Genomic DNA, 14113 nt, shown 5'->3' with positions numbered 1-14113 from the left:
GTGGATGATATATTTGAGAGCATCAAGATTGGAGTCAGGAAAGCTATACAATAGTTTGGGTGTTAGATGATGAGGACCTGAAAAATACTACCTCTCTAGAAGAAGTATTTAATAATTTCACATTAATTGTGTGTTATCTTACATGATGTGTTTATCATGACACTCTCACATTATTTTTTTTTCTTATTTGTATTCTCCTGGGTTCCATAGATTTTATTTTCTATCTGAGAAAATCATTTGGGGTTTCCTTAGAGGATAAAAGGAAAATATGTATATTCTATGTACATTTGTAAGCTTATCTATCTATTCAACAACACTTACTTTTATCAATATGTGTCCAGAGCATGAGAAAGATTTTTTTAAATTAGATTTATATATTATGACCACAGCTATAATAAGGGTTTCCAAAATAAAATTTCTGTTAAGACAGAATACTTAACCAAAAAAAAAAATAAAACCCTCTCAAAAAACCATCTGAATTTAATTTGGAAGAGGAAAAAATACAGAAAATTGAAAAATATAAAACAAAACAAACAAAAAATATAAAACAAAACCTAAAATGAATTCCATAGCTCTGCTTTTAGTTGAAATTTACTTGAATCTGAGCAGGTGAGATGACCAAAACCACAGTTTCTTTATATTCAAAATGTGTCTGGTGATACCTACCTCAAAAATTCATTGTGAAGACTGAATGCCTAATGTGTTAAAAACCACTTCATAAATTATAAGACACTATACAAATGCTAGTACTTATCCTTTTAATGAATTATCATAATGAGGCATTCCTTTTTCATTCAGAAGGAAGAGAAATAAGTGGGGGAAAAGCAGTGACGAAGCTGGACATCTGGACATCTAACTCAGGCCGTGCTTAGTGTTCCTGGCTTGAGTGAGTGATGATACAGGTGGGGAGGGAAGTCACAAGGGTATACTCCCTTTTCAAGCTTCTGTTTCATTTTCTTTGAAAGAGTGAATAAGACTGTTTTACAGTGTGCTTATTTTCAGTACGTTCTCACCAGAACAGGCATTATGTTTTAATGAGTTCTAATTTCCCATTTGATGCCAACATGAATCTTATACTTAATTGCATGAAGAGGTGATGATTACAGACCTATTTTCTGCTGGGTCGTGGCAAGACAGAGCGCCAGAGCCACCAACTTTATTACAGCAGGATTACAGAGGAGGAACCACACCAAACTAGGTAGGAGTCAAACATTCCCGATTTAAGTCGTCCTTCCTTGGGAAAAATGTTGCCTATTTCTGGACCTCAGCTTTCTTTTCTTGACAACCCAGAGGATTGGAATTAAAAGTATTAAGTGCCTTCTGGATTTATAACCCTGACTCTCAAGGTTCACAATTCTCTTAAAAAAGAAAAGTGGGGGTCTTAGAGTGTATGGCTCACTCTTTCTGGGATGACTTGACTTTCAATCAGATCTGCATCAGATGATTGAAGGTCAGAATCATACAGTGAAGAAACAGGAAATGCTCAGTGTGGGTAGTGGGGCATTTTAAGAGGAAGTAAGGCTCCTTCCTCATACAGATGCCAGAATGACATTCATCCATGCACCCAGAAGCCTACTTTGGACTCTGACCATCTTTCTAAACCTGTCTATGCACTCTTTGTCTTAGTACCACCCCAGCCTCATAAACACATGTGTGCACGTGTGCACATAGACACACAGACATGCACACCTATCTACCTACTAAGAACTGAGAGACATTTTGGAAAAGAACCAAGGCAAATTCTTCAGAAGCCTAGAAAAAGACTAGACTAATTATTTGCTAGTCCTATTGTCAGGCTGTCTGACATTAGCCAAGTTTCATACAGTTTCAAATTTCAGGTCAAAACATTTACATAAGAGTACCCCTGATGTTTTACAGTGGTTTCTCTTGCTCTAAAACTCCCCAAATATTGACCTCCTTGGAAACACTTCTTCTTACACTCCATTGCATTTTATAAATGTCTCTTCTTTGGTTTCTTGAGTTGCCATTATGTACACCCTCATTACCCTCCCATGAGATGATGAAAACTCTTTAGATCCATTTCTCATCCCTCTGTTGTGGTGACATCACCACTGTTTGTTAAGAAAATGATTCTTATGTCTCCAAGGATCCAATCCCATGCATAATCCATTAAAATAAGATGTGTTCATGAAAAAAGTTGTAGATTCAAAGGCTACAAGAATAGTATGTCTCAAAAAGATAAAAGCAGCCAAAACGGGTGAGCTACAAGATGGCCACAGATTGGAAAAGGAGCAGAAGCTTTGGTTGCTGTCACTGCATTTTGCTTGAAGCTATGTACCGACCCTTTAATCTACACAATCATGTTTGCAAGATTGATGTAGAGTAGCTACAATATGGAGAGTCAGAAATCATTGCAACATTAATTTACTGATTATGAAACTCAGTCACACACAATTATTAAGGACCTGCTATGGGCCAAGTATTGCATTAATGGATAGTGATACAAAAGTAACGGAAATATATTCCCTGTTCTAAAGGAATGTTAGCCAGTTATTTAGTGATCTAGTTACTTACAAAGCTGGACTGTGAGGTCTGGGAGACTAGAGATCTCATCACCCACTGCAAAATTAGCAGTGCCTAGTAGGGTTCCCAGAACACAGAAGTAACACAGTAAGGGTTTGGAGAATGAATTTACCGTACCACATTACTTGCTTAGCTGTTTTTTAATTTTTTTTTCCTAGTGTACAAACTTGTCATTGAAAAAAAAATCATAGATATTAATAGGAAAGTGTATAGTTTGTTTGTACATCTACAATGATGTATCATGCATGTTCATGCTATTATTTGAATTTATTTTTGCCTTCACATTATTTGCCAAAAAATTCTAAATTATGCTCCACCTTATCTTTTATGTAAGTCATATAAAAACATAACATTTTACCTCTCCTTTGTCACTTTCAAAATAATGTGAAAAAAATAATAACTTAAGAAAGGTAAACAAAGTATAAGAAAATCTTTTGATAGAAAGGGGTGCTTATTTCAAGCCACTGAGTTTGAGTCAGTTCTCTGTCAACAATTTTGTACATATGAATTCACAGCACCAACCTCATCACAGTAACAACAATAAGAACTATGACAACAATAATATTGTGCTGGACTCAATTCCCCATCCTCTAGAAGCTGAGCCAACATCAAAACAACCAATCTGTGAAAACTGAAATTTAACGCTTTTAAGAAGTCTTTACTGAGTTTTCTGTGTCACTGCCGTAGGCCTAGACAACCTAATTTTCATCATCTTGAAGCATGATGTGTATCATTTCTGTCTCTCACACTTTTCCACTGCAACTGGTAGGTGGTGAAGTCCAAGGGAGTTGAGCCCTGCATGGAAGGAGGACTTACCTGTAGTTCTGCTTTTCGTTTCCTATGTGGAATCTGTCATACTGTGAATAGGCTCGGTTTCCTTCCCAGTCCATTAACTCAATTCTTAGTGTGTACTGCCTCTGACTGGTTATGGCAAAAATAAACTCGTTCCCCAGCCAATATTCACCAGAGGGATTTCCAAAGCCCTACAAAAGGAGATAGAGATATGGTTGTTACCTCTTATCGGGTTCAGTATTAACTACATTGTAAAAAATAACACAACCTTCTTTAACAGTAAAGATCATTTTTCACATTTTACACACTTTTTTCCAATTACTGACTCAATACTTTTCTGCTATGTTTCCCTCCGCTGGGCCCTGTGAATTCTTATTACAGTAAAAGGCTGATAATCAAACTTGTGTAGGTAAGATGATTTCAGATTAAATGAATCTGGTTAAGAAGTTTGACCAGTAAACACTTCTCAGTCACAGCTTGCTTTTGAAAATGTTTCTAAAACACTAGTTAATGGAATATTTTGAACATCATTTAAATGTTTTCAATGCATATTATCAGGGTATTACCAGATAAGTTATTTAACAAATATTATTATTGTTTCTTTTGTTGCTATTATTATTCAGGAGTCAAATTATACTTAGATAATAACTTAAACATATATTACTAGACCCTTGACTTTTCTAACTTTAATATTTTCATATTTAAATATTAATAAGCAAGCCTGTAAACCCAGGACTAGAGTCATTTAAATGGTTTACTGGCATGGATTTGGGTTTTGAGGCAGAAGGTTGACACATAAGAGCTAGTGAGTGGACCTCCCTGGCTGCTCGGCCCCTGCCTCTTAACATGGCTTTTGTTCTCCACAGGGGAATCCCAATCATGGTTCTGAAGTGTTCAAAAACTGTTTCTTTGTGGGGGAAAAAAAAAGTGGTCCCCCCAAAAAAGCCAATTCTTAATGGTTATGTTAGTAGTAGGAAAATTAGGAACCCTAGGAAACTGCTGGCATTCTAGATTTGGGTATTCAGTTCCTGAATCCCCAAAAGTATTCCTTGGTAATGCCTGAAATTGAATATAATTCTTGAACTACATGTTTGTCTTACTGACCAAACTGTGAGCTCCTTGAGGACAGAAGGTGTGCTGTATTTGTGACTAGTGGACTGTTGGCATATGCTGGGTACTCCATATGCTTCACTGACATTTGAAGGAAGGAAGGAAAGAAGGGAGGGAGGGAGGAAGGAAGGGAGGAAGAAAATACTACAGCGCTTTATAGTGACCTTCAGAGAAGTAACCTTAAAACATAATTCTTTTCGTAATTTGGCTGAGTCTCAGGGAGGCTTTTTGCTTTTTGTTTTTTGTTTTTGTTTGTTTTTTTGGGTTTTTTTTTAAAAGATTTTGTTTATTTATCTGACAGACAGAGATCATAAGTAGGCAGAGAAAGAGGGGGAAGCAGGCTCCCCGCTGAGCAGAAAGCCCCGATGCGGGGCTTAATCCCAGGACCCTGGGATCATGACCTGAGCTGAAGGCAGAGGCTTTAACCCACTGAGCGACCCAGGCACCCCTCAGGGTGGTGTTTTAAAGTGCCCACTGAGTCATAATCACTGGACCTCTGGCTGGGGGGCGGGGGGAATCCTGGCTCCACACTGAATCAAGATATTTGAGAACCAGCCCCACTGCCTCCAAACAAACTCCCTGTTTGTCCCTGTGTGCATTAATATTTGGAAGGAACACCTCCAGCATCCCAGGAAATACTCCGACATTTCAGAAAGAAACTGATTCTGTTAACTGAGGTATTCATTTATAAAGGTTTTACTTTATCCATACTAAGAAATAAGAGGGTAGTAATAAGATAACTTCTCCTTCTCTTCTCCGTTTCTTATCATAGATGATAAAATTTGGAAACCGTGCTTTTTTTTTTATTTAAAGTACATCAACTTTATATAATTATAACTATAGTAGAAGTATTCTTTTTAAAAAAATATTTATTTTATTTTAGAGAGAAGGGGAGGGGCAGAGGTCAACGGAGAGAATCTCAAGCAAATTCCATGATCAGCAAGGAGCCTAAATTCCATGATCACCATGGAGCCCACGATCAGCACGGAGCCCACGATCAGCAGGACTCTGGGATCAAGACCTGAGCCAAAACCAAGAGTCAGACATTTAACTGAGCACCCAGGCACCCCTACAGCAGAAGTATTCTTAACCGCTCTCCCCTTTAACAAACCTAACACATGAATCAGTGTTCTCCACTCCTTATTTAAAATATACTGATGCCCAGAGTAAACTAAATGCATTAAATACATTTGTATATTACTGTCTCTGCCAACTGAGTTATTAAATGTCCACTGTGTTGGGTCCCCAAACTGTTTACATCAGTTCTGTTACTATAATGATAAGTCTCACAGTTTTATGTAAATAAGTTTAATATTAGTGGGGAAAAATCATTTGTTTTGTTCTGTTTTGTTTTTGATAAAACTTAAACATTAGGCTTGCTCAATAAAAGCAAATCACTAAAAAATGGTTTTGAATTATGTTTGTGGCAGCAACTCTAAAAGACTGGGAAAGTAATAAAACATAAGAGGATTTTAACTTACATTGCTTTCTGTGTATCTTACTTGCTCCATAAAAAAAACAAGAAAGAAAGAAACCAGAAGGTAGAAGTTTGATGCATTTAATTATGGGAAATTTCTAAGAAAGAACCACTGACCCAGAATTCCAGGCTTTGGCCCTACATTTTAAAAAATGGGCAAATGAAAATATAATTGTATATTTAAAGTTCAAATGAAATGCATTAGTATATGTAAGCACACTTTTAAAGTTTTCCCCAGGGATGCCTGGGTGGCTCAGTCAGTTAAGCATCTGCCTTTGGTTCAGGTCATGATCCCAAGGTCCTGGGATCAAGTCTCACATCAGGCTCCCTGCTCAACTGGGAGTCTGCTTCTCCCTCTGCCTGCTGCTCCCCCTGCTTGTACTCTCTCTCTCTCTCTCTGACAAATAAACAAAATCTTAAAAAAATAAAGTTATTCCCCAATTTAACTTAGTTTTTAATTAACTCAAATCCTTCATCCAGACTGCACTGGGTATATGCTCCCCCGAAGTCCATCTACTTGTAGCTCAGAACAAAGATATGGGGCCCATAGAAGTCAGTGTTCCAGTGTTCCCTTGCTTCTCTGTTCCTAAGATGCACAAGTCATACTTTGCCAAAGTTCCACAGTGGCAGGGAATTTAGAGCAATTTAGGATGTGCTAAGAATTTTACACATTTTCGTGGCAGCGGTGCTACATACCAGAAAGAAGAGTGAAGTTTACCTTCTCCAATGAATAAGCAAAACACAAAGTTACAGGGCACTGAAATTCAAAAAATTAGCACATTCTCAGTTGCAGCAGCCACTGGGAAGAAAAAGAGGACTGCTGGGATTTTCTTTGCGTTTTCTTCTCAGCTCAGACGTGTCAAAACTTTCCCTCTAGCCATTGGAGGATTCCCTCTTGTGTGTAGTTAGATGGGATTCAGCGATTATACTAAATGTGACTAAGGAAGGTGGGAATAATGAGTGTTCAGTTTTAGGCCACATTATTTCCATGCTGCTGAAAGCTCTGCATGGGTAAAACTGTCCAGCTTCCCCAGGGAAAAGGGCAGTGATCTCTAGTGAGAGTCAGAAACATGCAAACACTAGTGTCATTCCTATGAGAGCCTCCATCCCCAGCCTTGGCATGCAGGCTTCTACCTCCCCTAAGTGGAGATTACCATCCCTTCCTAAACAGTTTCTTTTTCCTGAGTGAAAAAAAGAGGAAGACACAACTGAAAAGAGAGCAACAAAATTTGATTTTAGAAATAAAAATTCTATTTCATGCACCTTCCTAGAAAAACTGTCTAAACTTGCTCTATTATGGGAACAAAATGTGTGGTTGCGATGAATCGAAATGGCTGTTAGAGAGATAGGGTAGAGGAAGCTTTCTAAAAGCTAAGTGCAGCCATGCAGAACCAACTGTTTCATCATAGACATGAAAAATAAGTCAAAGAAGGGAAAATGGTTCCCACATTAGTAAACTGCCTACTGGAGAGTTATCAGGCACACTACCAATCCGATGCCTAGGAACGAAGGCTTAGCTTTGACTAAATAACTTCTACTCCCTATCTCTGCTCTGATTTGAAGCCTTACTCTGCCCCATGTTTGTTGTGGAACCTCCGATATTACTTCTTAGCCTCAGTTTCCTTGTCTGCAAAACAGGGATTAAAAATGTCATTTCCATAAATAGTGTTGTGAGAAAGGAATAAGATACTTAAAGTATTTAGCTCAGTGCTGGTACAGGAGAACAACAATAATGTCATTGTTATTACAGTTAAAGGCTATACCACAAATACATAGCAATTTTCTGTTTACTTGCCTCTCTCCCACCATGTGAGCTATCTGAGGAGAAGCATGTTTCTTTCTACTCTGTATGAAAAAGGGAACAAAAATAGTCCAGGATCATGTCTTAGCCTGAAAATTAATAAGGGGATACTGAAACAATTATTTAAAAGGCTTTCAGATGCTAGGAACTAATGTACTCTTATGACAAGTTGAGTGTGGCTTTACATAAATAAGCACTGTCATTTTAACCCAAGAAGTTAATTATTAAATAAGAAATTAAAACCAGCTGGTTGATGGTGGGGCTAAACTGTGCCATAAACCAACGTGTAGACTACTTTTCATTCTTGCTTCTGCTTCCTAAGGCCAGGGAGAAGCTGTGTCCTCCAACTCTCCCTTGGTCCTATTTCTTTTAATCTCTTTCTTTCTATATCTCATAAGTTTTAGGTCTACAAAAGGGGTAATTTTTGAAATCTTACACTCATGCCAATAAATTGATAGTTTTGACATTTGCTTTCAACCAGGACTGCATATCAGAAACAGCTGTGGAGCTTTTTAAAGATATGGATGACTTGGTTCCCACACGGAGGTTCTGACTCTGTATGTCTGGGGTGTGCTTAGAGATATGTACATTTGAAGGGTTCCAGGGGTGAGTGTGCTGTGTACCACAGGTGGCGATTCATATAATTATGATGCAGAATAGCTATTCTGAGTGCAAATAAGGAAGAATATATTAACTAGATCAAACTATCTGAGTGGTACACAGGAGAGAGGTATAAAACCTCATATTCATATGGAGCTCCAAACTAGTAGACAGTTTTGATTATGTATCATGGGACTATTCTTGAAAAAAATGTATAATGATGGCTGAAATGCAGAGACGGTCACATCCCCTAAAAAAATAGGTTCATACATTACTGCACACGCAAAAGCCTACCATAGGTCTATATTTTATTCCAAAAGGCCTGTAATATCTACAATAAATAAAAATACAAGCTTACACAGAATCCAGGGCTGATGTTGAAAAAAGTATCATGTTGGGGCGCCTGGGTGGCTCAGTGGGTTAAAGCCTCTGCCTTTGGCTCAGGTCATGATCCCAGGTTCCTGGGATCGAGCCCTGCATCCTGCATCGGGCTCTCTGCTCAGCAGGGAACGTGCTTCCTCCTCTCTCTCTGCCTGCCTCTCTGCCTAGTTGTGATCTCTGTCTCTCAAATAAATAAATAAAATCTTAAAAAAAAAGTATCACATCTCTATCAAAACAATAAAAAAATCACAATAAAAACAGGATTTCTTCTTTTCTATAAAAAAAAAAATCCAACAATGCTAGGTCACATCCTTCCATGAAAACTATTACATTTAGTTACTTCAATCACAATCATATGCAAGATTTTGATACCATAATTCAGATAGATTGTAAATCTTCTCCTTTAGCTCTTTAATAAAAGGCAAAAAAAAAAAAAAAAAGGACACTGAAACTTAACCCAGACTGATGCTGACTTAAAGTTGGCCCTAAAAACTGCATATTGTTAATAAAACAATGCACACAGAAGAAAGATCGATACTCATTAGTTTTTGCCAAGACCTGCAGAAATACTCAGTTTTGGCTGTATGTTTCCAAGTTAATAAAGTAATTGTCTATGATACTTTGTTACTTTTTTTTTTTGATCTGATAATACTCATAGGAAGTGTTGACTTTCTATAGCTGAAACACAATTGAAACCAGACCCTGTTAATGTATTCTATGGGTTTCATCTTTTTTTTCACATAAACGATTAGAGAAAACAGATCTGAAGCAGGATTACTGATCTGTGGCTTTTCAGAGGAGCTTTAATACACAACTTAATCATGTATCTCCTCTAACTGCTGAGACACTCAGCCCAAGAAAGATCAAAAGAATGATTTATTTCAACATTTTAAATTCCTTATATATTTTTCTCTTTTAATGTGAAGATGTTAAAAAGCAGTTGAAAATATGCCCTTAATTTCTTTCCAGAAACAAAGAACTCCCAGAAGGTAGGGTGCTCAGACCGAAATATTTGTGTCAATAGGAGACTTTGTTTATGGGGGTAACTGTTTTCAATACCAAGCCAGGTTGTCTCCAGGGCATTAGTCACTACCTTCTATAAAGTTAGGCCACTAGGGTATTATTTGGAACTCCTAGCTGGATTTGGCTTCATATATGCAAAAGTACTGCTGATAAGTGTTATTGCTGGAGGCCACTCAATGGTATTCTCATGGCCTGAAAAGAGTTAATATAGTTCCCTAAGTGCCTCATTAAAAAAGCCCACTGCAGACTTCCCTCTCTGCAAACATCTTTACAAATCCATAAACCGATTTTGCTGAATCCCCTCATAAGGAAGGTTAAATGAAAACAAAGCTCAGGTAAAAGACTTTTGTAGGCTTAAAGCCAATGTTAAGAAGCAAATACACTGCAAATCTTCCACGTTGAGAGAGGTTTAAAAATAATAAACTACAATATGTATTTGTAATTCATGTGTTGATAATTTTAACATACTGTTCTGGAAACCTTATGAGGAAAGAGGCAGCCCACAGTTATCAACCAGAATGAAGGGAAAGAGAGAAGAAAGGCAGAAAGGAAGGATGGGTGAAATTTTATTTCTGGACTCAGGGCTCAAGAAAGAGGCAAAGTGTCCTCGTGTACACCAGCAGATGAGTGAAGACTGAGGAAGGAGTGGTGCCTGCTAAGAAGTTCATGTTTTCCCAAAGGATGTGCACCCAAGCAGTCAGTCTGAAGCAGGGAACAGAAGTGGGAGTGACTGATGAGAATGAGCCTATGTTCATTTTGGACTCGTGTTATTTGGTCTTTAGGTAAAAAGCTCTGGAGGAAAACAATGGAAACACTTTCTACCATGTGTTTTGGTGAAAGTTAACCAAGTTGTGATATGTGATAAATTCTCTTAGTTAAAAAAGCAGTCAGACTCATTTTTGCCAAAATGTTTCAGACGTCTGGAGCTTATTTCAATTTTCTGACCATGTAGAATTGAAACTCAGCTGATAAAATGTTCTAGTTTGAATGAAATAGGATAGTCTTTCTATTTTTTAATACAGGGAGAAGGGTAAACTCCCCCAAAACGATAACTAATGAATAATTCAGCCTCAGTCAAATGACGAAAAAAATATTTAAAATACATATATCTGGTAAATACGTATAAGACGTGCATCAATGCCACACTTCATATGTTAGCCTGTCTTACTTAATGTGCCTAGTGTGCCAAGGCAGCAGATGCTTACAGATAATAACTCAGCATTTTGGAAAGTCACCACAATGATACCTTTATATTCACTTTTCTATTATCACTGATATTAATAATAATGTATTTCAGATTTGCCTGAACATATATCTATAGCCTGATTCTCAGATGACTTCTTCACATTCCATTTTAATGATGAAAATAATCGTGAGTTAAGGTAGTTTGCAAAATAATATTTTTGGCAGAGTTAAGTAAAATTTTGGAGTCTTTGATGTCTTAATCTTGGGTAATAACTACTGTTTATTGAAAATTTAGTGTGCCAAGTACTTTATTTATATCCAATCCTCACAACATCCCTGTAGGCAGGTAAGGTATTATCATTAATGCCCCCTTTTAACTAGTGAGGAAGTTATGGTATAGGTTAAATGATTTGCTAAAAACCACTCCATTGGTAAATGGAAGAGTGAAGACTCAAACTGCTGATATAGACATAATGCAAGGTCCTTTTTTAGAACTTAGATTAAATTCTTCCCATATGTTCTTAGAATCACATAAGCAAAAAGAGATCTTAGAGTAAAACCAATATTCTCTGTAACAGTCCTGGTGATTTACCTTCTACTGGGGTTCTTCCACTAAGAGAGGGCCTCATCACTTAATAGACAGTCCATTCATGTTAGAAAGAATCCTTAGAGAGTTTTGTCCATAACAGTCAATTTTGCCTCTCTAGAACGTTCTTCCATTCATTATGGAGCTTCCCTCTTTAAAGCAGTGTTAAAATGCAGATTCTAATTCAGGAAGTCTATGATGTACCTTGAGGTGTTGTATTTTTCAAAAGCTCTCAAAGCTAGCGCTGCTGGTTTCTGGACTGCACTGTGAGAAGCAGGTTCTAGTACATCTACCTCCATCCAGTCACTTTAGATAGCCATCAGTCAGGTTTATATCTAATTCCTTTTTTTCTCTCCAAGTTAGAGCGCAATTGATTCATCCTGTTTGTACCTCATAGGATAAGTTCATTTGTTGGAAATCTATGAGAATCTAAAGCATATATATATATATTTTAATTTTATTTATTTATTTGACAGACAGAGATCACAAGTAGGCAGAGAGACAGGCAGAGAGAGGAAGGGAAGCAGGCTCCCGGCCAAGCAGAGAGCCCAATGCGGGGCTCGATCCCAGGACCTCGGGATCATGACCCGAGCCAAAGGCAGAGGCTTTAACCCACTGAGCCACCCAGGTGCCCCAAAGCATATTTTTGATGTAACCAGACTATGGCAGACACCAGTGAGTTCTGCATTTCTTGAGACCATAAACTATTAGTGTAGCCTGAGTAGCCTGGTCTTTGTTGTTAGTAGCCAACAACATGAAATGAGCTTATAGTCAAGTAAATCTATCCAGAATTGCTTTTTTTTTTTAAGATTTTATTTATTCATTTATTTCACATACACAGAGAGAGAGAGAGAGAGAGAGAGAGAGACAGAGAGAGAGCACGAGTGAGCAAGAGAGGGAATACAAGCAGGGAGATGGGGAGAAGGAGAAGAAGGCCTCCCACCAAGCAGGGAGCCCAATGTCGAGCTCCATCCCAAGACCTGGGATAATGACCTGAGCCCGAAGGCAGACGCTTAATGACTGAGGCACCCAGGCGCCCCTATCCAGACTTTCAAACACCAGGTACTTAAGCTAATTTGTCACTTTTATCCTATATTCTCACTTAATTTTGTGTATTTTTGGTCTAGGTGAAATACTACATTTATCTCTATAGAATTCTATCTTGTTGGCTATAGTCTTCTTTTCTGCCTGGAATTTTATGGTTTATTGGAGACATCAGATTCCAACTTTGTATAACTTCAAACTTTATTAACCTATGTTCACAGTGTTCAACTGGGTATCTGAAAAAAAATATTGTAGACACAGAGACACCACAAGAGACCCCCACCTTCATTTATTAAAATCTTTTTAACTGTCATTTGGCCAACTATGAACCTACTAATGTATAAACTGGGATGCTGATTAACTACAGTTTTTACATATTTTCTAAAAGAATATCAAGACTGAACTTAGATTAGTACAACAGGACTCTTCACCTTTTTCTTTATCTTCTGAGGGGGGAATTTGTCAACAATTGGTCCAGACAATAATTATCCAGAACATTTAGATGTAAAATATGAGAATAAGTCCATAAATGGAAGCCTTTTCTATTATTGTATCTTGACTTTCTGTCAGTAGATTTTAATAGTTAATACTGTAGGCATTGATGATATGATTATTGTATTATGCATTAGTTAAACCATTTACTGTATTACCTTAGAAAAGTTGATCTCCCATCTTGCTCACTTTCCTCTTAAAATGGAGACAGCTAATAGGCTTGATATAAAAATGATTAAGAATTTACAGCTAGGGCTGGCTCATACTAATCATTGGAAACTTCAACTATGATGATAATGATGGTAACCATGATGTCTGGTATTATTTTGGAGACCCCCAAGGAACCATACCTCACAGTTCAGACCCTTGTATACTCCTCTCATCGTGAATGTGGACTGGGCATTGTAAGTTAAACCAAAGAAAGCAGTGGAAGTGATACAGAGCAATTTCTCGGTCTAATAAATCTTAAAAAGGTATGGAAGTTTCCATTTTTGTGAGTGAGGGATGCCACCTGCCACATAAGAAGTCTGATGACCCTGAATCATCAGAGAGAAGCCCAACCCAGCCACACGGAGGAGCTCTTAGTCAACACCCAGCAACAACTCGCCAGCTACATGTGGTACGTTAGTACCTCTTCATAATCCACACCTCCCTTGTCCTGGTTCATGTGCCCAGCCTGGGTCTGAGTTCTAGCTTCCCCCACCCTCATTCAACCAGGAACAAATCCAGATAATACATAACAGTTCACCAAATAATTTCAGTAATATATTTTTCTTTCTGATGCACATATGGAAATCATTTACTGAAAATGATTTATGAGTGTTTTGTGTTTAATAAAAATAATGTGACTAATGTATCATTTTATTTTTAAAATAGCTGAAAAACACCTAAAAATACAAGGGCTTATCACAGAGTCTGGTGAAGATAACCTTATGATAAAACATCAGAAACTATGTAAATTCTTCCATCTTACCATTTTATATTCTTTCCAACCTCTTTGGAAATCTAGACTTCCATCTTCACGATGTTGTATCACAGTCCAACCTCCTCCATTAAGATCCATATTGCAAAATACCTG

The 14113-nt window shown here is 37.5% G+C and overlaps 1 protein-coding gene across 1 annotated transcript in view; it reads right to left on the bottom strand.

Annotated features, from left to right (window-relative positions):
• ANGPT1 (angiopoietin 1) overlaps positions 1–14113 on the bottom strand; it is a 240486-nt gene that overhangs the window by 29956 nt on the left and 196417 nt on the right. Inside the window, exons 6-7 of the mRNA XM_080801088.1 lie at positions 14009–14110; positions 3361–3527 (exon numbers count right to left, since the gene is read on the bottom strand). Coding sequence (XP_080657214.1) covers positions 3361–3527; positions 14009–14110 — 269 coding nt within the window. The remainder of the gene's footprint in view (positions 1–3360; positions 3528–14008; positions 14111–14113) is intronic.

The sequence above is a fragment of the Martes martes genome, assembly GCF_963455335.1.
Source record: "Martes martes genome assembly, chromosome: 4".
Taxonomy (NCBI): Eukaryota; Metazoa; Chordata; class Mammalia; order Carnivora; family Mustelidae; genus Martes; species Martes martes.
The sequence above is the reverse complement of the archived record's forward strand: the minus strand, read 5'-3'. Positions and strand labels throughout refer to the sequence as shown.